The sequence below is a fragment of the Anas platyrhynchos genome, chromosome 4, assembly GCF_047663525.1.
Source record: "Anas platyrhynchos isolate ZD024472 breed Pekin duck chromosome 4, IASCAAS_PekinDuck_T2T, whole genome shotgun sequence".
Classification (NCBI taxonomy): domain Eukaryota; kingdom Metazoa; phylum Chordata; class Aves; order Anseriformes; family Anatidae; genus Anas; species Anas platyrhynchos.
This window is the reverse complement of record NC_092590.1, coordinates 9,286,108-9,308,979: the sequence shown is the minus strand read 5'-3', so window position 1 is coordinate 9,308,979 and position 22,872 is coordinate 9,286,108. Positions and strand designations below refer to the sequence as shown.

At 45.8% G+C, this 22,872-nt stretch overlaps 1 protein-coding gene across 13 annotated transcripts in view; it reads right to left on the bottom strand.

Annotated features, from left to right (window-relative positions):
- Positions 1 to 13,759, bottom strand: part of CXXC4 (CXXC finger protein 4) — a 166,851-nt gene extending 153,092 nt beyond the window's left edge. For 2 of the 13 annotated variants that reach the window (XR_011808829.1, XM_072036967.1), the window contains exons 1-4: positions 13,064 to 13,759; positions 9,398 to 9,524; positions 8,228 to 8,348; positions 135 to 225 (exon numbers count right to left, since the gene is read on the bottom strand). Coding sequence is in view for 4 of the 13 variants with exons in the window: in XM_072036967.1 (XP_071893068.1) it covers positions 135 to 225; positions 8,228 to 8,285 (149 nt within the window). In the remaining 9 variants the exon portion in view is untranslated. Of the gene's footprint in view, positions 1 to 134; positions 226 to 8,227; positions 8,349 to 9,397; positions 9,812 to 9,840; positions 10,418 to 13,063 lie in introns of those variants that run through there. The other 11 variants (XR_011808837.1, XR_011808840.1, XR_011808830.1 and 8 more) reach the window with 10 other exon arrangements.
- Between the last annotated feature and the right edge of the window lie 9,113 nt (positions 13,760 to 22,872).

Here is a 22,872-nt window from a genome sequence, read left to right as displayed (position 1 = left end):
TCTTGTATTTGAAAGAGTGATATTTTTCTACAGGGAAAAGTTATTTGCCGCTGCCTTGACTGATTTGGCAATTTCTCTGTTCATCAATATCCCACAATCCTTCCACATTTACAAAAAACAGGAACACTACTTACCACCTTATGGGCCGCTGTGAGGCATAATTCCTTAGTCCTTCTGAAGCGCTCAGAGATCCTCCAAATACAATGCAAATGCGAAGAATCCAATCTGGAAATAAAATGATCGTCAGCATTAGTACTCGTGGGGGTTTTACTATATTCATCTCCATTCTCCATTCCATAAATGACTATATTTGGGGTTGGAGTTTGCTCTTTTGTGCATGCACGAGGGCAGAAACTGACCACATTTTGGCACACCTCAGTGGTAGCAAGAATCACACTACCCTTAATAATGCTTTTTTATTTTTTCTCTAGAACAGTATCTTAGAAATTAATTTAAAAATAGAAAACTCACTGGACGAAGTTTGTGGGCCTGACAAAAACACCAAACTGGTGTGCTCCCATGACATGAAGGACATAACAGGTGAATTTATACAGTCACAGCACAGCAGCAGGCAGTGCTAGACACTTGATGGAGTTGACCTGAACTGTTGCTTGGACACTTTTCTTTCCTTCTTTCCTATCAAGAGAAGCCACACCAACTAAGACCACTAGGTATGCCATTAGGATGCCTATAACAGCAGGAGGTTAGCACAGTCCCCAAAACCAATGGAAACTGCAAATTCAAACCTGCTTCAAACCACAGTGCCTCTACACAGCTGAATGCCCCACGGAAACGTGTTCCCAGAGTACGCTCTCCCTGGGAAACGAGCACATTTCAATTCAGGAGCACGGAGCTGGATTCCCACCCCTGCTACAAAACTCCAGCATGGCCCTGAGCAAACAGCATACATTTTCGGGCACCTGGACTGCAGGGAGGGAACCTGCATCTCCTGGAAGCCACTCCTAGCCCCAGCTCTGACAACTCCTTCCAATCCCTCCCCGTCCCCGCAAAACAGGGGTAATATTTTCTCTCCTTCCTCTCCTTGTTTGCTGTCTGCTTTGCCTGGGACTTCCTGTGGATTGCATCCATCTATGGCGTATAAATGGGGTGTTTAATACAGTGGGCACTGATCTTAGCCCCTCCAGGCACTAACAGGAAGCAAAACAAACCCAGCGATGGCACCTCAACTGTGGCATTTGTGAATCCACATACTGCTCACGTAGACAGAGAAAAGCAGCCCACTTTCATCCCCCTTGTATATGATTTGAAGAGCAGGTCTTTGCTGAACGGGCCCCTGAGTTTAAAAATTGCCCTTCTGGGCCTCCATGCTTCTTGTCCCTCAAAAATTTCAATATTCATTTATTCATGACAAGGAAATTGGGGGGAGGCTGTAATCAAGCCCTCCTGCTCCACTTTTTTTTTTTTTTCTTTTTTTTAAACCAGAAACTTGACTCAAAACAGGTTTTTAGTCCGAGAATTGAGGTCTATTTTCTAATGCATGCTTTACACGTTTCTAGTCCTCGCCTAGATTAGCGGTGGATGAGCCAAAGCAAACACACACGTGCACACAGACACACACAGTGCTAGGTGCGTTTTTCTGTGTGTGAGTGCAAAAAAAAAAAGACAGAGTGAGTTTGCTTTCCCAGTATTTCTGCATCTCTAAGCAGGGAGGCTTGAAAACCTTGCAAAGAAAGTCTGTTCCCTTGAGAATCCCTGCCTAGCTCTCTGCAGACTGAAGGAGCAGCCTCTGGCTCCTGTGCATGGGAATCCCAGGATTTTGGCACAGTTTTAGCATCAGCATCATTAGAAACATCGATTTATTTTAATTGCCACCTTGCACCCCGTACTGCCACATGCAGTCAGAATGTCAATTCGTTATCAATGTGTGCGGTTGACATGGAAACAGATCAGCTGAAATGGAAGCAGTAAGGAAAAAAAAAACGTGTTACTCCTCTAAGTTATACTTAGAAGTGGTAAATCTGTTGTGTGTGCTACAAGAGATTTAAATACTCAATAAACTACAGCGAAGAAATAAACAACTATTTGGGGTGACAGTCATTTTAGCTGTTTACATCATCGACTGCATTTAGGAAAGCTCCAGTGTTACTATGGAAACCACTTTTGCTTAAAAACGTAGTTGTGGACGCACTTTAGGTACAATCTGAATTAACTGAAGATGGAGGCACAAATCCTGAGGGGGGGAAAGAGCTGAAGGAGGGACAGGAGCCTGCAAGGGGCCTGCTCCCCGCCTCTGGCAGAGTTTGGGGCTTTCCTCTGTGGGGCCTCTCCCCGCAAAAGAGGAGAGCTGCAGGAAGGTGAATCCATTGCAGGAGCCTTCTGCCAAAATCTGCGACTCAGAGCAGCCGCTGCCTCGCGATTAACTTCCCGGAGCTAAGAAACTGCCCTAAAAGATGCAGCGCAGACCTTTGACCAACGCTACATTTCCACTAGAAAGATTAAATCTCTGCGCAGCTAAAGCTAGTTTCATAGTCATCGGGAACAAGGCCAGAGGGGCCACTGTGATCTACTGTTCTTAATAGGGATTAAAGGAGCCTGCGGCCTCCAGAGCACCTGCCTCCCGAGCTGCGAGCGAACGCCGGCGAGATGGAGATCAGTGAGCAGAAAATGGAGGGAGAGGCTCCTCTGCCCTCTTGCCAGGTGCCAGGGCAAGGGGCAGCAGGAGGAGCAGACACGTTTCAAGTGGCTTCTCTAAACAGGATCACGGAGGCGTTTGGAGCCACGGGCTGTTCAAAGCCCGAGGAGCCCGGCGATAGCGTGAGGCATTCCAGCTCTGAACTCGCTGGGGCAACCCCCACACGCTTCCACTGTGCTAAGACATCAAGGAATGTGGGCTTTTTTTCCCTTCTTTTCCTCCCTTTTCCGCCCTTCACATTTCTGCATGATTACGTTAGATAATGATCCATACCTCCCAAAGCTTGCGCATCAATTAACAAGGTAAGGAAGGCCACGCATAATTAACTACACACCGGCCTGTGAGGTACGGACATGGAATAGGGCATAACATCCTAAAAATCACAGGGAGGCCCGCCTTGTTTAGGTCAAGCTGGATTTTAGTTCCCTAATAAAACATCTGATATCAAACAACAAAGTGGAAGACTGCTTAGCCTCACTGGGTGCTCCAGATAGATCTGCTGCGACCTAACCTGCACAGCAAAGCCACGAAATGTGAGTTTATGCGAGCATGAGGCACAACAGTGCTTTAACCTCACGCAGCATTTACCAACCTGAATGATCCCAAACTATTCTACAAACCAGCTACTAACTGGAAGGCTTCCACCTGTGCTGTTACACATAGGGTTTGTGTTTTGGCTGCGCTGTGTGAGGAGCTGGGCCAAACTGCTGCTGGAGCTGCACGCAGCTGGGGACGAGGAGACAAGCTACTGGCTGCCGGGGCTGTTCACAGGCAGGGCTGCATGGAGAGAAGTCTGCTCGTCTCAAGTAGGGCTGAGGGAACAGAGGCAGATGAGAAAAGGACACGCAGCACATGTCTCTGTGGGTATGGTACAATTGGTCCACATCAGAAGTGGCCAGTGAGTGCAACAGCACGGTATTTCTAGATCATTAAAGCATGCAGACTGGAAGCGGTCATGTTTCTGGAAGGAGAGCAAGCCTCTGTCTGAAACCGCTCGTAGGCTGCGCAGAACAGACCAATGAAGCAGGCAGAAAAGCCTCTTGCTTACAGTCGATTTTCAAACGGGGAACAGGAATTTGAAGATCACCCTGGAATGTTGTAGAAAAGAAGAAAACAACCCCAACTGCCCTGAGCAAAAATGAAATTCCTTACACACACACACAAACCACCTTCCTCCTCTTCTGCAGTAGTTTGTGGTTATCAGGAAAATAGACTGCAGAGAGACAAATAAAAAAAGTATAGTGGAAATATTAGTGCAAACTCTTACTCTTTTGAAACACGTCTCATCGACAACTTGGTTTCCAGTTATAATGTATGAAATCGTCATTTTCAAAGCCTCATCTGAAAGCATCAATGACGATCTTACCCTATACTGATGGCGACAAAGGCAGCGATCTTCTACCTGTTCCAAACCATAGGGACATTATGAAACAGTACCAAAGACGTCCGAGGAACAGATGCTCCTAAAAGCCACAGTCTCTTGATAGTCTAAATTGAATGCTTTTGAGAATGTCACCCAGAATTCTCGTGTCAGTCCTGGGAAAACATAATCTAAACCAGAAATGATTTTGATTTTCCTCCTGACTCAGCAGATGAAGAGATAATTAGAAAGGGAAAATGAGTATTCTTGAAGGTAAATATACCTCCCGTAATCCTGCTGCCTACTGCATTAAGGTTTGCCTCCTGCAATGAGGAGCATTCTAACTCAGCATCTGGAGATCTGTCAGATTTCACAAGTCACTTGTGGTCCTTCCTACATCAGAAATGAGTACTTCAGAGCACAGAAACCAATGCACAGAAGGGAAGGGAAGAGAAGGGAAAGCACGACAAGTCTTTCTTGCCTCTGTCTGTGGTTATAAGCAACAGCAATAAACGAATTCAACAGCACCACGAAAAAACTAAAGTGGGTGGATTGCCTATTCTTTTCTCCCCATTAAACCCAAATGATTCCTCTTATGGATTGGTAACGTGAAGCGACTTATTTTGTCAAGTGCTCTTCAGCCTAACCATGACTTCCACCTCTGGAAGTGGAAGGATCCCATATGTCAAGTAAGCAAAGACAGGTTACCCTTCTGCAGCGATAGCTCAATGCTGATTGAAAGTCTCATTTGTCAGGGGAAAGAATTGTTGTTTTTCCTTTTAAATTGACCCAGAAGAAGAAAAAGATATTTGTCCAGCCCCAAGTGCTTTTTCATTCCTCAAGCAGCTGCTAGTTTGAGAGAATTTTAAACGGTTGGCCTTTATGAAATGAATTGGTAATCACAGCCCTGTGCCTCACGCGCCGTAGACTGAATGATTCAGGGGACTGGTAATAGGATAAAGCCTTTCACCTCACCAGCTGTGGTTCAAATTCAGAATAATTCTTAACTTACTAAACGCTGTCACTACACGATGGGCATTTGATGGCTGCCGTACAATGAATCAGGTGTTTTTCCTAGTGGAAAAGTATTCATACTACAGACAATATACTAATTATTGTCAGTAATTAGCAGCACTCTTGGCAGTGACAGTAGAGGGACCTGTAGAAAATTACCCATATGTTCATCCCTCGGAGGTTGTCATTTCAAGGCAGGGGTCAAGCCCTTCAGACAGTCACTGCGGCTATTCTTGTAGCTCTTTCCCACCTTGAGTATGTTTTGCAGATGAACTGCGTTCAGCCTCCAGAGCTGTCAATCTACCACTTTTATTACGACTAAATTACTTTTGTTTCCAATGCTGGAGGCAACTTTGAATGCCAGGTCTAATTAGACTGCAATTGCTGGAAGATCTGAGCAACTGTGGCAGGTTTGGGTGGAGAATTTGGTGGCTTAGAGTATTTGCGCAAACAAATCTCACAAGCACGAAACCTACTTCTGTAGCTGCACGTAACGGTGGGCATTTGCTTCGATAATTTATACAACTACCTGCCTAAGAGAGAGTAGTAAGACTTTGAATCTCCACATGCAAACGGCTAGACATGAAAAAGCCATCTGTCCGAGCTGACAGCTCCATGGGTCAGCCAATTTTCATGTTTTGGTGCAAACAGGAAGAGGTGAGTTTAATTAAGAACAAATATTTTTGTACAAACAAAACGAGGTACATCAGCCTCCATAAGAACTGGTGACAAGGGGTATATATGTATATAAATAACCCTGTTTTCAGAACAATAACAAAACACAAAGAATATAAATCTCAAACATACCTAGGAATAAATCCTGCCATTTAGCACTAGAAGCCTTATCTTTCCCTAGGGGGAAAAATACTCATGAACAGGCCAAGCACTCCATGCCAACAGCATTTTTCCTCTGGCTTCCTTTGGGAAAGTGTAGCCCCCTCAACACTTCAACCCCTCTAATATAACACGGCCCAGAGATCTGCAGGGAAATCCTGAAGATCTGAGAGTGAACATTTAAAGGCCAGGGAGCTTCTGCTAGGAGACCCTGTGTTTCCACGCTATCTCCTGAGGTCTACCTATCATAGTGACAGCATTACCTCTTTGTGCAGCTCCAGGGAGAGCTGTGCAAATATTGGATTATCTGGTTCAACGGCCAAACAAAAAACAATCATGGGTAGAAAAAATTCCAGTTGAATCTACTTGAAATAAAAGCTAAGGGGGGTAGAAATTATGGCTAAGGAAAAAAAGGGGGGGGAGGAGAGGAATGTTTGCCTTTAATGTATTAAGCCTTCTACTCTCTATTTTTGACCTGAAAAGGAAAAAAAAAAAAAAAGCATACAAAATTAAATCATTTTTTAAACCTTTTCTCCTTTTCTGTGTTTTTTTTTTTTTTTTTTTTTTTAATGTTTTTTGTTTTTTGACTTTTAATAAGCCTTCACCAAATTTCATGTCACACCAAAACAGATCAGGTCTCCTTGAAAAGTTTGTTTTCTTCATCAAATCTACCCCTTCACAACGCTTTGCCCACCTATGTCCACCTCCAGGAAGAACTGGAAGTAGAGAAATCCAGTAACCAGACTTTTGCCAACAGAGAAAGAGACAAGTTTTCAAATTAGAAAACTCATTTACTCGGTCACTATGGATCAAAAAATGTGATTGAGGATTTTTTTTTCCCCAACTCTTCCACAAAGGTAGAAGAGACCCAACTGCTATCCTCTGAAGGGCAGACTCGTCACCTCACTTACTCACTGCAGGCACTGACCCCAATGCTTAATTTTGTCCTCCTGTGAGTAAAATCACAGCCACACTCACTCAGAAGTTGATTTGTGTTTTGGTCCTGCTGCGGTGTCCGTATGAAATGGAAGGTAAAGAAGGATTTTCACTGCTGGCGGTAAAGTCCATGCAATGCCACCAGCACATTCCTGCAAGCCTGTGTAGCAACGTTACTTATATGATGTGGCTGGCAGTGGGCACACTTGGAAACCACGGCGATTATTGGTTTCATACCAGCTCTGTCAGGACTGGCTGGGTTAGTACTTGGCTCCTTTATTTCCACACAAGCAGCAAAATTGGATTCAGGAGCTCCTACAGCACAACTGGCTCCAGCAGAACCTTCCTCCAGACCTTTGTTACATGCAGAACAAGGCACTGCCCAGTATCCATGCTCTATCCCACTAACTGCTATCCACAAAAGAGTTTGCTTCAATGGACCACAGCAGTGATGCAAGCTGTTGATTATTAACCCATCTTCATAGACTTTCCTTAGACAACCAAGGCTTTAAGGGACAGATTATTAAAGACTAAGTTACTGAATACAAAACCTGTGCAGAACTTGCAGGTGTACAAGCCCATACCCTGAGTAGCAACACTACAGAAGATGTGCTGTTCCCAGAATGACACTCAGCTTGTACAGCATTTGCAAAGAGATGTAAAATTATTTAAAAAAAATAAACAAAATAAAAACACGAACATTAAAAAGAACAAAAACCTGTCACACTGCAGTGACCTACTCCAGGTAATTCTCAGCTCCAAACTGAAAAGGCTATAGGGTATGGGCAAACTAAACACCCCTGAAGCACAACTAGAAGACAGCAAGCCCGTTCAAAGTTTACCAGCAGCTTTGTCTGGGCAATGTTTGCATTGGAGGAGATGGCTAAAAAGTGAATGTGTGAAGAGGAACCTGACAGCCAACATGAAGACGCTGGGAGACACAATGACAAAGCAGAACCAGGACTTCAAACAGCCACAGAATGAAAAAGAAGAAATTCAAAAAGAACTCCAGAAGGTAAAGGCGGGAGCTTGCGGGGGGAGGAAGCAAAAACTTGATGGATTTTGAAAAGAGAATATCTAAGAAGGCATTAAAATGTGCAGGGGCTTGGAGTGCAAGTGAAGATCCAAAAGTAAGCACACACAAAAAAATAAATAAAATTCTTGTTGGGGGAATGGTGGATGTTCTTTGACAGTGTAACAGCAAAGATAAATAGATACATCCTTGCCTTCCATTCTAGGTGACTGCACCACACCAGAGAAGAAATCAACACAAAGAAACAGAAAAGGCTATTTAAATAAAGAAAACAGGAAAAAATTCCTGTACAGCAAACCTCTCTAATGCGTAAGATGAGCAGTCTTCTCTAGGTGGCCACAGGAAGAAGAAAAACAGAAGCATTTGACAATGAAATATTCTTAGAGGTCAGGCTTACCTAAAGTCCAAGCAGTAACAACAGAGGAGCAGCGACCGGGTGAAGAATTTCTCCTCATGCTTGTTTTGGGCTCATGCAAAGGTCAGAGAAGCATGGTCCCAGTCCAGCACACAGCTATTCTCTGGTAGCAGGGAGCGTGTTAAAGCGAAAGGGCAGGAGAAACCTAGTCTTTGTCATCCTGCTAACGCACAACCATTCCCTGGGCAGTAGAGCTGCCCGGTCCTGTCAAAAATGACTCCACCATCAGTTGTAAAGGAGCCCTTTACGTGTTGCACTCTAGCACTAGACATCATCGGGAGGTGTAATGTACGGCACCCGTGCTTACGGGACCAACCTGGGGTTATAAATCTGCCCTGAGAGAACAAAGCTGCAGAAGAGTACATCCATTAACTTTGATTAATGGCTTATGGTAGACACAAGGAGACATGTAATGGCCGATCTCTGTAAAGCCAATTCATGCCTATCACTTGTCTGGCAGTGTATCTAATACTGTAATTCTGCATGTAGGGATCAGATTGTGGGGACTCTGCCTCTAAGACATCATTAAAACCTGTGTATACATTCACGCCTCGCAAGGGCTTCAGGGGACCTCACTGCCTTCTCAGCCATGCTCAGCTAGAGACTAGCACTTGCAAGACAGAGAACATCTGCCTCTCAGATACCCTGCTTATTACGGCTGAACGTAAGGTGCCCGGCTTATTCACCACTACTTCATTATTTTTATTTCTGTCAGCTGTACCTGCTCACAGACATGCACAGTGGCTTTGTGCCGCATAACTCTTCCTTCAGTGGAGTTAGCTCCGGATTTACATCTGTTTAAAACGAGGGTGGGAATAACCTCAGAGTCCAAACCTTTAAGACTGAGATTGATCAATTCAAATTCCCAATTCTGGCAAGCCTGTAAAAGCAAGCAGTCCCCTTGCAAGCCTAGTTTGTGTCCTGTGCCTTGGAAAATGTAAGTCTCTACATGAATAAAGAGACAGACAGGGCTCATCTACTAATGCCAGCTGTGAACAGAAGGACCCAGAGCCAGCAGCCCCTGATTCCTCTGTCCTGCCCTTCCAAACACACACATCGCGTGTAAATTCTGCAAGGCCTGGGGGTCCTGCACAGCCCAGGAGCAAAATCACCACAAACCTTCCCTCAGAACATGCACAGAGCAAAAACTACCTCATAGACAGGCTGCTGGAGGGGCGCGATGGGAGGGATGAGCGGGCGCTTGGCAGCTTCTCCTATTGATGCGTGGCCTCACTGAGTGCTCCAACTCCTCCTCGACATCAAGGAGCTCCAATACAACCTGAAAAGGCGTTTATATTATTTCTAGAAGTACGGGTAGATGGATAGACACAAGCTTGAGGCATCACCCAGTTACTTGGCACCTTCCCCCTCTAATATTGCCCAGCTGCAAGAAGTCTCTTGTTAAATACTGCCTCCAAAAAAGGCTTCAGGTGTAAAGCTGGGTGGGGATCAGCTTTAGGGACTATTCCCATCCCCTCCAGCTGGGCTGCCACCATCTCCCTGAGGCAAAACAGCCCCTGGGGCCCCCACTCGGTGCCACAGGGGTCGCAGTTTGGGGACAGGGGGGCGGCTGTGGAGAGCTGTTCCCGCCTCACCTCAGCGGGGCGCGGGGCGTGGGGCCGGCACCTCCCCGACCTTTGATATTTACGTGAACCGCGATGCGCACACGCAACCCCCGGGATTTAGATTTTATTAAGAAAAAGCGGGCGGGACCTGGCAGCTTAATTATCACACGGCGGCTTTCTGCTTCGTCACGCCCCGGGGGAGCGCGGCCGCCGCCACAGCCGCCCGCTGGGGGCCAACATGGCCGCCGGGCCGGCACCACACCACACCACACAGCACGGCGCGGCTCCACAGCCTCGCCCCGGGCTTGGGGGCGGCCTCCCGGCGGCAACACCTTCCCCGGCGGCGGCCTCCCAGGCACTGCGAGCCGGCGGGGGCTGCCGGGGGATGATGGAGGAGCCGCGTGTCGGCTCCAATTAGCATCACGCCGCCCGCCGCCCCCGCCACAGCGCCGCCGCAACGGCGGGGCCGCAGCGCCCCCTGCCGCCATCGCCGCCCGCCCCGCCCCGGCGCCCCGCGGCCCGCTGAGGAGAGCCCGGGTGTCGCGGTGTAAATCCTTCAAGGGCTGTGGTTTTTTTTTTTTATTTTTTGATTTTTTGGCCCCTTTTCGGGGATAAGAACCGGGGAAGGGCAGAGAGACGGCGGTGACTAGGCTGTTCAGGGTGTAATCGCGGTTTAACCCCCAGCCGCACAGCATGGCTGGGAGGGAAGACCCACAGAGTTTTATCATTTATATTATTATTACCATATATTATCACATTATATTATCATTTATAATCCTCCGTTATCCCAGAGAGCACACCACGCTGCCCTCAGGGTGCCTCGCCGCCACACAGACCCTGCACGACTCCAAAATGGGGCCAGAGAGCGGAGGTTTGGTGTCACCACCAGCACGGCTTCGTGGTGGCCGCCAGCCCCGTTGGGATGTGGAGGCTGTGGCATGGGGCAGAAAGCAGCATGTACACAAGTGGTGAAGGGTTTTCTGTGAAATAATGGCGTTTTGGTGAAGGCAGAGGGTTGTGGTTTCAGCAGGTGTGTGTTGGGAGAGATGCCCTGTCACACACCCCAGGCCAGCTTGAGGTGAGCTTTTGTTGGACAGCTGGCGGATTTGGGGCTCCAAATCTAGCGAGAAAAAAGGGACGGTGCGGAGACAGAGACAAGAGCAGGGGCTGGAGGCCATCCACCTGGCCTGACAGCAACTCAGCAACCCCAGTCTTTGCTCTGGTTTTCACCTGTCCCTCCTTCATCCAGGGACACTTGCCACCTCTCCCCAGGCCACCCTATCTCTTGGCCTTCCTTTGCTTTGCAAGCACGAGAAGCATGATTTATTAATGCGAGGAAAGAAAAACAAACGAATCACATATCCTGCTTCACTGAATATCTGGTATACCCTTGGGTCTTCCCTTCACTCCTCTATCTCCCCCAAGTCATCTGTACAAAGCAGGCATCCTGCATTGAACACTGTCTGTTGGCAAGCCATTCATATTAGCGTAGCAGGTCTTGAACACTGCAAGTTTGCTGTGCCACATGCTTGATCATATTTTTAAATTAGAATGAAAGAAAACCACTATCTTCCCACCACGCAAATCCACTATTTAAAGTGCCAGGCTTCACACAGCCTTCATTCTTGAATGTTCTCAGTGTCAAAGCAAGGAGTGCTAAGTATTTTTGTCATTTTGGAAAACACTGTAACTTTCTTGTGCTTTTTAATACATATTAGTATCTGTTTTAGATTTCATGTCAAGATTTTTTAGGAGAGCTTCCTAATTGTCACGTAGCTAGCAGCAGGCTGTAGAACAAGTTCTGATTTCAGTATTACCAATTCAGTTTTGTGTTTGTGGATAAAACATGTAATGTCCTTGTGTATCTGTTTACACATAAGCATCCTGAGATACAGCATGCAGTTCAGATGCCTGAGTCACAGCAGGGCTCTGGAGTCTTTGGCTTCGATATGCCCTACAAGGAAGTCCACAGAAATCCCAGCCCTGGGATTTCCCAGCTCCAATCCTGGCACGTGGTGGCTTGCAAAGTGGCAGTGTTTAGTCATTAATAAAAACGTACAGTTTACCGTAGGTGAGCCTGCTCCCAGTGCGAAACATCCAGCAAGAGCCTTATTTCACCCAGTCCATCCTCTGCTAAAGGGCACGTGTGTTGCCAGATAAACTTTGCCATTTTAAAGGCACACTAAATCCCCCTTGGAAAGGGGGATTCATTCTGCAGAGAGGAAAATTTGGCAATACAGCTGTGCAAGTCATAGAGCAAGGCATATAATGACTCATTATTTATCAACAAAGAAGAGCCATGAGCAGGATGTAATGGTCTGGGGATGGGCTGATGTCACAGCAAGGAGTGGGAAAACTGCAAAGACAATTAGAGTATTATGACTATCTTTAACCACATGATACAATCAGACCCTTTATTACTATTATTAGTCACCGCAGTTCTGTAACTCTACAAACCCACTCCATCCGTGTGCGAGGTTGTGAAAAATTTATGTAGCAGATCATTAATTTTTCTTACAAATTCCTTCTCATTTAGTTTTTCTAAGAGATGTCTAAACTGGGCAAAGTGGTTTTGAAAGCAAAGCTCTGAAGTTATCCCTTGGGGAACAAAAACACAGTATTGCCAACACAATCTATTCAAAAGAATGAATCAGCTGCCTGGAGAAAGGAGGAGTAGTTCAAAACAGGACTAAATGGAAAAAAAAATCATATTTTTTATAGTTGCATCTGTTGCTTTTGCATACTTAGGCTTACATTTTCAACCTTTTCTTTGCAATCACAGCAGCTGGAAACCTGTTCTTTTAATGGAAAGCAAGAATTGCAGGAATCCCAGAGCTGGGGCTTCCAGAAATGCTCTTGCCCCCTTCAGCTTGGGATTTGGCAGTGGTGAAGGTGCAGACAGCTCCAGGACTTACAGAGGTAGTCCATACAAGTGTTCAAGTACTAATCTTTGCAGTTTTCTTCTATACTCATTTCTAAAGGCTATTTCCAAACAGTTATGTGGCTGATATACATGAGAAAGATAAAAAACAGTGACTCTTGTGAAGAAGCAACCACAGAAAGACCATCAGCCCATCGTGCTGTAATCACGATTGAAACGAAGCACAAAATCTTAGCCTCTTTACCCAGCAGGCTAGAAATCAGCAACACCTTAAGCTTTAAAGCATCAGCACAGCTTGTCAATATAGCACGCTTCTCCTTGGTGTATTGCCCCAAATGGTATCCCCAGTATGAAATAAATCACAAGTCTGACCTTGTGGGAGCTCTCTGAATTCAGTGGTCAATGGCACTCAGCAGGGAGAGTCTGATGCCTGCTTTTTTTTTTTCCTTGTTCTTCATTCCTCCCGAGATTGGCATGTTTTCCTATCCTCTTCTTTTGGTTATCACTGCCTGACACAAAATCTGAAAATATTAAGCCATTTATATTAACTTCTGGGGCCATGTATTACCTCTGCTCTAAGCTTCTACGTAGGCAATCCACTAGTGTGTCTTTTCATCACACCTTCTTCAACCTCTATTTAATTAGCCACCATCACTGAAATGTTTACCACGCCTTTTCCCCAAATTACCCATCCCATCACACCACACGCACACACGCACAGTCCGCCCAGTGCAGAAATTGCTGGTTTTCTCTCCAAGGCTTTGAACCTGCTTGATTTCAGCCTGGGGAATGCACCATGAGATACCCGGGGAGCCGAGGAGAGCTGCAGAGCACCGAAGCAGGGCTCTCCCCCTGCCCAGGACTGCATTTGGCATTGGGACTGTGGCTGTTGCCAGCAAATTTTGCCTTAAACACATCCTCAGCTCCTCTGGTGCGACTCCTGCCATCAGCAATGTGTAGCAGCCACCACCCACACAGCATTGGCTTTTCTCACCCCTGCAAATTCGACACGTGGCAGCATGCCCTGCGCCAACACGTCCCCCCGCTGCTGCAAGGATGGGATGAATGTAATGATCCCTTGGTGCTACTCAGGTAATTACAAGGGTATGGCTCTTTGTAAGCTTCCTTCATTGCCCCTAGCATTCTCCGTGGCAAAGAACCAAGGAAAAGGTCAGGTTTTTAAAAGCCTTCTGGCTTAAGCTGGCCGCTGGTGATGTAACGTGGGCATCCCTGAAGTGTGCACCTATAACCAAAATAAGGTTCTCTCTTCTTTCCAGAACAATTTCTTCAGCAGTATTAAGAAAGAGACTGTAGGAAAGAAAATACACACTCAATTGCTTCCCACCTCTGTGAGTACAGGAAAGCATTTTTGAGAAACTACAGAAAGTATTTTGGTAAAATGCTGCCGGCAGAGAAATGCACATTCTCAGCCTCAGTGTTTCTAGTAGCAGCTTTGGATCTGCGATGAGGACATTTTCATCCCAACAGCTCATTTTAACACTTATCCACAAACGATGGACAAACGTGGTGGTAGGAGGGAGGCAGAGCAGTGTTATTTAGGAGGAATGCCGGCCAGCTTTGAATGTACTCTGTAAGATGACGATATGTTTTTGTTGTTTTTTTTCCACTCATCTCTTTATAGATGTTTGAAATTACAGGAAGGGCCCTGAAGTTAATGCTAAAAATTAAAACATATAGAAGGGCTCAAACTGTTTGTCAGAATACCTAATTTCACTCTTCTTTTTCTTTTAAAGCAGGCAGACGTCCAGCTATTCAAATCTAATACGTTTGGAGCCAACTTTTAAACCCTAGCATCTTACCACAACTGGAGGTGATCTGGTGCCATCCCCTCCTGGCTTCCACGGACGGAGTCGTGCCCTGCATCCACGCTTCACCCGGCGCTGAGAAATGGCATGGCCAGCCACCTCTAGCCTTCCTGGTGCACTGCATATAAAACAAGTGTCAGCACTAAGCACGGCTCTATATTTCACCCACCAGCTCCCTTCCTCTGCGAGGGCTCTCGCCTGCCGCTCCTCTGTCTGCTTTGTGCTTATATATTGCCACTTTCTGCCTACCCGCAGGAGAGCATCTCCTTCAGTCACAATTAACTCTAATGGCAAACAGATACACCGAGAAGTTACAGTGACAGCCAGGCAGCCTAAGACTCCTCTTGTGTCCCCTTCTGGAAGGCTGCAAAAGCAAGTTTATTTCCTTCGGGCTTGTTTTAGAAAATTTTCTTTGATACATGCCCTCAGGCACCCTGCACACACTGCCTGGCTTAACGCCGCGTGATTTATTTTCATATGAACAGAGCACTTGGGAGGTCTGCCCATCCCACCCGTGCTGGTAGAGAGGCCCAGCTCCTTAAGCCCTTCCTCCAAGGAGCATCCTAATTTGGGGCCTCACTCATCCACATCCCAACGTTGTGTCCAGGTCGTGCTGTCCCAAAGGGTTTTTAGGTCAGAGGGTTCTGCTGGCAGCAGGGCCATCAAACAAGCACCGTCTTCCTTGTCTTTTACTCCACAAACAAACTGCTCTTGACCTGCATTTCTCAACAAAAACGTTAAAACAGCGAGGAACAATCACTAGTTGGGCTTGTCAAAGGCACGGCAGTGCTTCCTCCTCTTAGCTGACTCTTGAGATGAAACTTCAGTATAAAAAAAAAAAAAAAAAACACAACTGTGGTAGGCATAATGTTTTTAGACGCTCTATTACCTCTTTATATTCTTTCTCATGAAGTTCTTGTGGAAAACGCGAGTCTTTAGGCGCTCAAAATGCTTCCCAGCCAATGGCAGGAAAAGAGCCTTTGCTGAGCTGCATTTTCTAAAGCATTTGCATAAAAATACAGTTCAATTCTCTGTATATGCTGCAAAAATCGGACTCTTTTTTTCCCCATTCAGTTGGAAACTGTCCATGTTGCCATATGTAGCCGTTTCATCTTTCCTCTTTCTTTTCTTATAAAACACAATCCTTGATGCCAGCTTTCTTTATGTTATTGCCATTCACAGGGAAGTAAAAAATAGCAATACCATTCCTGAAGAAACAGCAGCACAACAATAACTTTGCTTACGATCCAGAACAGTGAATCACAAAGCAAAAATTCACCCAAACCAACCCTTTAAACTACCCCATTGCAAAAAAATAGAAGATTCAAACTGTGTTTTCCTAGAGACTGCTGGTCTGCAAGTAAGCTCTTAAAACGTAAGTGATAGCAGTTTCCCAATGCCTTACAAAATCGTGTTTATGACAAATGCTCAGTATGTGGTCATTTAACCAAACAGAGCTTCCTTTGTCCTATTTCTGTGTTTTATGTGACACACGGCACTGAAAACCTGCACAACAGCAATATGCTTCTGGTGGCAGAGCAGAATATCTGCAAACATTTACAGCCATCTACTACAAAGCCATCCCCCTCACCAGTCAGGATGACTTCACCCGCACGGACACGGACCATAGCGCCAGCTCTGCCAAACTTACAGGAAGGATAAATTCAGCCCTTTCAGTTCATGTTTACTCAGTCATGCCTTTTTTTTTTTTTTTTTTTTTTGTTAATGCAATTCCAAAGGCAAAGAGATTTCTGTTTAAAGCTGCATTTTTTCCACTATTATTTTCTGGGGGGTAGGGGCGAGGAAGGGGATGGTGCTACGGCACCATCACAGGATTTCGAGGACCTTTGGCACAAATGAACTAAACCTAAGAGTTCCCCATTACCTGGTTTTGCTCATCTAATTGTGCCCACTTGCTACACAGGCAGCGCTGGGTCTGGTCCCCATCAGTCCTTACGCTTCATTTGTGCCAAGAATTAATTATTTAAGCACTAAAAGCATTCAACCTTTTCCCTCCTCGTTTTGACCACTCTGCAACGTCAGAGAGCAGAGCTCAGACAAATACTCTTGCATTTGTCTTGTATCTTTAAATCACTCTTCTCTCCATTTCATGTGCCTTTTTTTTTTTTTTAGGGAGGCTGAGGGGCTTCTGCAGAGGTCCTCTTGGCCAAGCTGGGAAGAGGAGCCCAGACACCTATCGGTCGTTTGCCCTATTCTTTTGCTGACTTCAGGTTTTCAGCTGCTTCTTTTTTCCAGCAGGCTCTTGCACAGTTAACCACTGGGACCAACCCCACCCCAATCGAACAGCACTGTTAATTTTAGTGACGGTGACCACCTTCAGGTGGTCACCCCACGAGGACCCTGGCATGTAAAGCTTTCAGGGCAGAGCTGCCATAAAACTGTCCAGCATCCAAAGAGACCTATCACTGAAGTCACTTATGCAATATTCAAAGCAACATGACCATGACCAAAGCAACAAAACCCATGACCAGTTGGGTTTGTGCTGCCTGCGTACCCCAAATCACTTCCCAGCCCTTGACCCCGTTGAGTACTCGGGGTCCTCATTGAGCAGACTTAGATGCTAGCTGCCACCATCCTACAAATTTAGTGAATAATGTGAACCTGCCCCCCAAAAAAGTCAGATGAAGATTTCTGGTTATTCGGAATGATCCTGGGGCACACTCCTATCACAGGGATACTGGCCGGGTAGCTGCTCGGAGAGCTGGGGACACGCAGGGTTGATGTTACAGGCACCCGAGTGGCAGCATGCTTCTGCTGCTTTCCTTCTCTCTCCTTCAGACCAGTCTGTTTTTAATGTTTGGGAAAGGATTTGAGTTGAATGAGGAAAGAGGAGGAAAAAAATCAACCACTTCTAGGTGTATTTACACAAGTACCTCTCTTTATGCATATTGGTTTATTTTTGTATGTGATGTGTATTCTTTGTGTGTTTCTTTTGCTTGTGGGTTTTTTTGTTTTGTTTTGTTGTTTTTTTTTTTTCTTTTTGAAGGGGGGGAGGGAGGTTGCTTTTTCTCCTTCAAGGAAGCTGATGAAAAAATAATCATAGTGGCCAATAATTGCTAAGTTTGAGACGAGGTAAGAACCAGAAGCAGCGATATGACTGTCACAGCACTTCAAATATTGGGCTGGCTGCAGCTCTCAGGCAGTCAGTGGAGACAGCAGAGGAGCAGAGAACATTTCACCACCCCATGCCGTGGTGGGGTTCGGTGTGGGTCTCCAGACCTGCCTGGGGAGAGGAGGAACAGGAGATACTGCTTGCTGTCCGCTCCTCCTGCAACACCAGGACAGGCAGCTCTCTGCTGCTTTTACTTTTCATAATTAAAATATTAATATAATATTTTATTCTGAATGTTTATACTTAATTTAATAACAAATAATCCAATCTCTTTTAAATCCACCGGCAAAGATAGCCGAGTGCAATCACTGTATGGTGGAAGCCGTACATTCAACTACACACTGACCATCCTCCTGCACAGGAGACTTGGACCCACCAAAGTCACATTGGCTACAAACTACCTTGTCGGTTTCTCAGAAGACCTATTTTTAAGCATTATTTAGAGCACAGAAAGAAAGGAAAAAAATAAAAAAAAAAAAGAAGAAACTGTTTCAAGTCAGCTACACAAAGGTAAGATGTGTTCAGATAAGTGTAAATGTGACTGCAGAATATTCTTTGGTCTTCTTTCTATCAAATCTAAAAAATTATTTTTAATTGATTCTTGAAGCACTTTTTGAAGTTCAATAAATGCTTCAGAAATCAGTTGGGAGTCCACAAATGTTAATAGTATTTAGCTCATTTCAATAAAAATGGCCTCATTAACATGCCAGCTGCTAAAACGTGTGATACCAACTGTGTCCTTCTGCCAGCCTGCAGGGAAGCGTTCCCACTCACCACTCAGCTCTGCTTTAAAAGAAACCATTTAGAAAACATTCCCATTTTACAGCATGCCTCCGCTCAGACCATCGCTACTTCGGCAGTGCCCCATCCCCAAAATGTCTGTAAGAGCTCCTGGCAGCCCTTTGAACAAGGAGAGCTTGGTCTGGGCTTCTTTGGGGATTTTTCTTCTCTGCAGGCAAGTAAAAGCTCATTCCCCTTCCCATCCATCAGCAGGGAAGGAGCCAGGTGAGCTCCTCTCCTGTCAGAGGCAATAAGTTTTTCATTACGATGCTGCTACATGGAAATAAATAACCTTTGCTCAGCCCTGCTGCTGTCAAGCCCTGGCCAGTGGATGCAGCTCCCTCACCTGCCTTCAAGTCCCTAACCTGCAGCGCCAGAATTTGGGTCGAATCACAGCCAGTGCGAGTGCAAGCACCCACTGCCACCAGAGGTGTATAGAATATCTTGCACTTCAACCCTATAAAAACTTTCCTAGGAGTGCTTTGGGGGCACAGGAACAGTAGGAACAACGTACCAAATTACACCACACCATTAGGTCACGATGCAAGTGGTATTGTGCTAGGATTTCCAGAGAAAACACGAGATGTTGTTCAAGGAAGCACCAACCAAGAGCACCACAGCCTGGGACCGGCTTTGTCCCAGGTGTCCCCCAGGTGAGGCCAGCAGCCACCCTGAAGAACCCCATCCCATGCTGCTTCAAAGCACAGCGAGGTCTTACAGCAACAGCTCAGCCCCAGGAGCCAGCGTTGAGGCATCTAAACCCTCGTGGTGCCCCGGTGCACCTTGAGGAGGGGTCACCAAGTGATTGGTGCCACCCCTCAGGTGACCTTGACAGTGAAAACGCTGCTTTGGGGCCAGTCCGTCCCACTGTGCTCATTGCTGCTGAAACAACCCCGCTGCCTTTCAGAAAGCCTCAAGGCACCTCGGGTGCAAACAGCCCCAGAATCCACCCAAATGTACAAGACAGGCCAGCCTCACCCAGACCACAAGGCGCGGTTGCCTCCGTGACATCCTTGAGGACACCTTCGATGGACAAGCAGTGGCCACGTGCCCATCTGGCAAAGACCAAGCGAGTGGGAACCTGCTGCGTTTGGCTGCCTCCTTCCCCTCTCTCATCCATTTTATTTTGGGTCAAACGTATTTCGCTGGAGAGGTCAGAGTGTGGCAGCACAGCCGCGGCTGAGGCCGTCCCGAAGGGAGGGAGGTAACACGCCGAGCTTCTGAAGTGACGATGAGAGAAAGCACTGCAATTAGGGTTGGATTATTAGTAGGGTGTTTTTTTTCCAGTTTCTCTGGCAAATTTGCATTTTAAATTACTTTTTGCTATAATTATGTTTCATCTTTCCACTATGACTTCGGTAACTTTTATTATTGTTATTTCGTAAGGATGGTTAGAAATGCTATATAAGACTACAATTAAAAAAAAAAAAAAAGTTTGATATCAATGTGATTTTGATATAGTTTGATTATATCAAAGTCAACAAAGAGAGGGTGATACTGAAAGGGTCTTCCCTGCGAGGATGGGTCTGTAAGTTCTGGCTCATCACCCCAAACGCTGTGCAAGAAGCTGAGGAGCTTTTATCCCCACAGGGGGGAAATCCCAATTATCCATCCCTTTGCCCCAGGGTTCACGCCTTGGCCCTGAGTGCTAAACCCAATTATCCCCAGGCGCATTAGGCAAAGATGTCTCGACAGCTCTGCTGTCAGGACAGATTAACCCACTGCTGGAGCGGCCCCAGGACCCTGTTGTCCCCCTGCCTCCAGCTGTGTGAAAGTCAGACAGCATCACTGTGGTGGCAGCCCTGCTGCACCTGACGGGGCTGCGGTGACACCCAGCACGCACAGCTGGCCACAGGAGAGACCGCAGCAACAAGAGGATCTCCCCAGCCACCTCCATCAACCAAAAAAACAAAACAAAAAACATCTGGATCTCTCCAGCAAACGGCGAAGAAAAGCTGGAAGACAGGAAAATGCACTTCAATCTGTACTAAAGTAAGGCTGCTGCTGTTGTCGGGCTCCTGAATGGAGATGTGGGGGCTGGAGGAGTCCGAGGTTTAATTCTGTCGGGCAGTGTTTGAACACACACCAAGGCTCACATTGTCACCACGCTCCCTGCCCACAGGGCTGCCCTCCGGTTTGAAAGGACCACGAGCATATAATGGGCTAATTTTTGGTAATTGCGGAATCTGAGTCAAGAAAACGATAGGGACTTTATACCTGAACAGCACCTCTGATGTGTCTTTTTGATTTTCCTTTTCTAATACCCTCACCTGCATGCAAGGTGATTATCTCGGTGTATGAAATGAGCACAAGCAGGTCTGAGCAACTCATTCCTCATCAGGACAGTGGTCTGTGGATTGATTGACATATCCATCCCAAATTTGATCTGTGTTAAGCTGATATAAGTTAAAAGTAGCTCCCCTAAAAAAAAAAAAAAAGAAAGTTAGAAGTCAGTGTCTGGGGGTGCTGGGGAACACCAGCCATGCCCATCTCCTCCCACAGTTCCACAGACACATCCATCCCAGCCAGCACACCAAGGCCACCTAGGATCTCAGGGAACTGCTGTTTAGGAAGTGCTGCACACTGTTTTCAGCCTAGTTTGTGTTTTTTTTTTTTAACTTGAACGAGCTTATCAGTTTTATATACACTCCGTTCCTGGCAGAGGGGGGAAGACAGGGGTTTTCCCTCCCTCCAGCACATGCAGCAGTTTCACTATGTCTAGGTTTTGCCACCATAAACAAAGTTGTAGTGGCAACTACAATCTTTTTTTTTTGTTGTTGATGTTAAAAAAAAAAAAAGAAGTAACCTTTTAAGGCAGGCAAAAAAAAAGAAATAACTCAGTAAATCAGTGCTTTGTTTTACTGCACTGACAGCGTGAGGCTTAAGACAATATCCTTAGGATATTATTAATTAACAATCCAATCCTCCTAGCTTCTCTGTGGAGGGATGAAACTTGGCAGAACAGAGAAGCTCCAGATGGAGGAAATCTTCTGCATCAGATAAGACTCTGAGTGACAAACCCCCTATCACTCACATTTAGGACCACAGACAGAAGCTGCTTGTTATGGTGCAAATCAGCTAAAAATACCCTAAATGCAAACCTATTTTTCCTTAAAGCTACCTGTTACATCAGGTGTACTCAGAGTCCAACTCTATTGATTTTGGTGTAAAAAGCACTTTAATTGAAAGGAAAAAGTACCAGCAGTGAAAAATAAGGCAGGAAGGGATGAACTACAGTGGCAGCCCAGCTTCAAACATATCCTCTTAAAAGTTCACGGAATAAAAAGTTGTACAGCCCTAGCAGAGACTCTGCAAGCTAACTGTGTGAAATTTTAAACTGACTGACTTGTTCCCTTTTCCTGCAAAAACTGTAATTTATTCCGTGTTCTAAGGCCCTTTGAGAGAGGAGCTCACATAGGTTTGATGCAAAGTGTGCAGTACTAATAATACTAATCCAGAAGCCTCAGAAACGACTGCAGAGCTCTTTATGAAGGCCCCAGGCTCATGGGCTGTTGGTCTCTAAGCCAGCACCTGGAAAGCTTCCTGACACAGAAAGTTAACTGTAAGGTCTGTACAAAAGAACTATTTTCAGTAAATGAAAATGAAGGAGATGGGACAAAGATACAGAGCATGCCCGGCTATCCATCATAGTAAAAAACTGTATGAGTCAAGCCACCTTCCCAAACTGCTTTGGCCCATGCTTCAGCATTGCAGGGACATGCATAGCTTCTCCTGCCCGTGGTCTCCTCCCATAGCCCTGGGCTTCCTCAAAGCACATGCTTAGCTCACCTTACAAGCAAATACATCAAATACATTCAAAGGAGCAGAAAGTCATCTCCTTCCTCTCGTCCCTGAGCTTCTTCCTGGCTTGCTCACCCAGACAGTAAGAGACCACAGCTCTGGTTTCTTTTTATAGCCCTGGAGATGTGGACCCAGTCATCAGCCTGAGCAGTAAATCACTGACCACAGGCTACTCAGCCAGCCAGCCTCCTCTCCTGGAGGATGTCCAATGCTCCATCAACCCTAAGAATCCCTGTTCACATCTGCCACCCACGGTTCCCCACTGGGTCTCACCATCATTTAATTGGGCTGCAGTGATGACTTGCACTCTTTCCTCGGAGTTAGGTAGCTTTCTGTTATCGGAGTTGCCTTTTGTTAACTGCTGAAAGTTAAGCATTTTGTTTTGCCTTTTTAAAATCTATACTCGGTATCTTCTCATGGTTTTAAAATGTCTGCTAGGATTAAAGTTAAGACTTTTCTCCATTGGGTCCATTAAAGCTTCTGCAATTTTAATCTGTGCTTTTTATAAGACAACAGGATGCCATATAAATCACCACAGTTGATTATTTTTAAACAATCCCCCTTATCCTTACAAAGAAAAGAATCATTTGAATTTTACATTTTAAATGCTGATCTCACTTGCATTTCCTTCTACTCCAAAT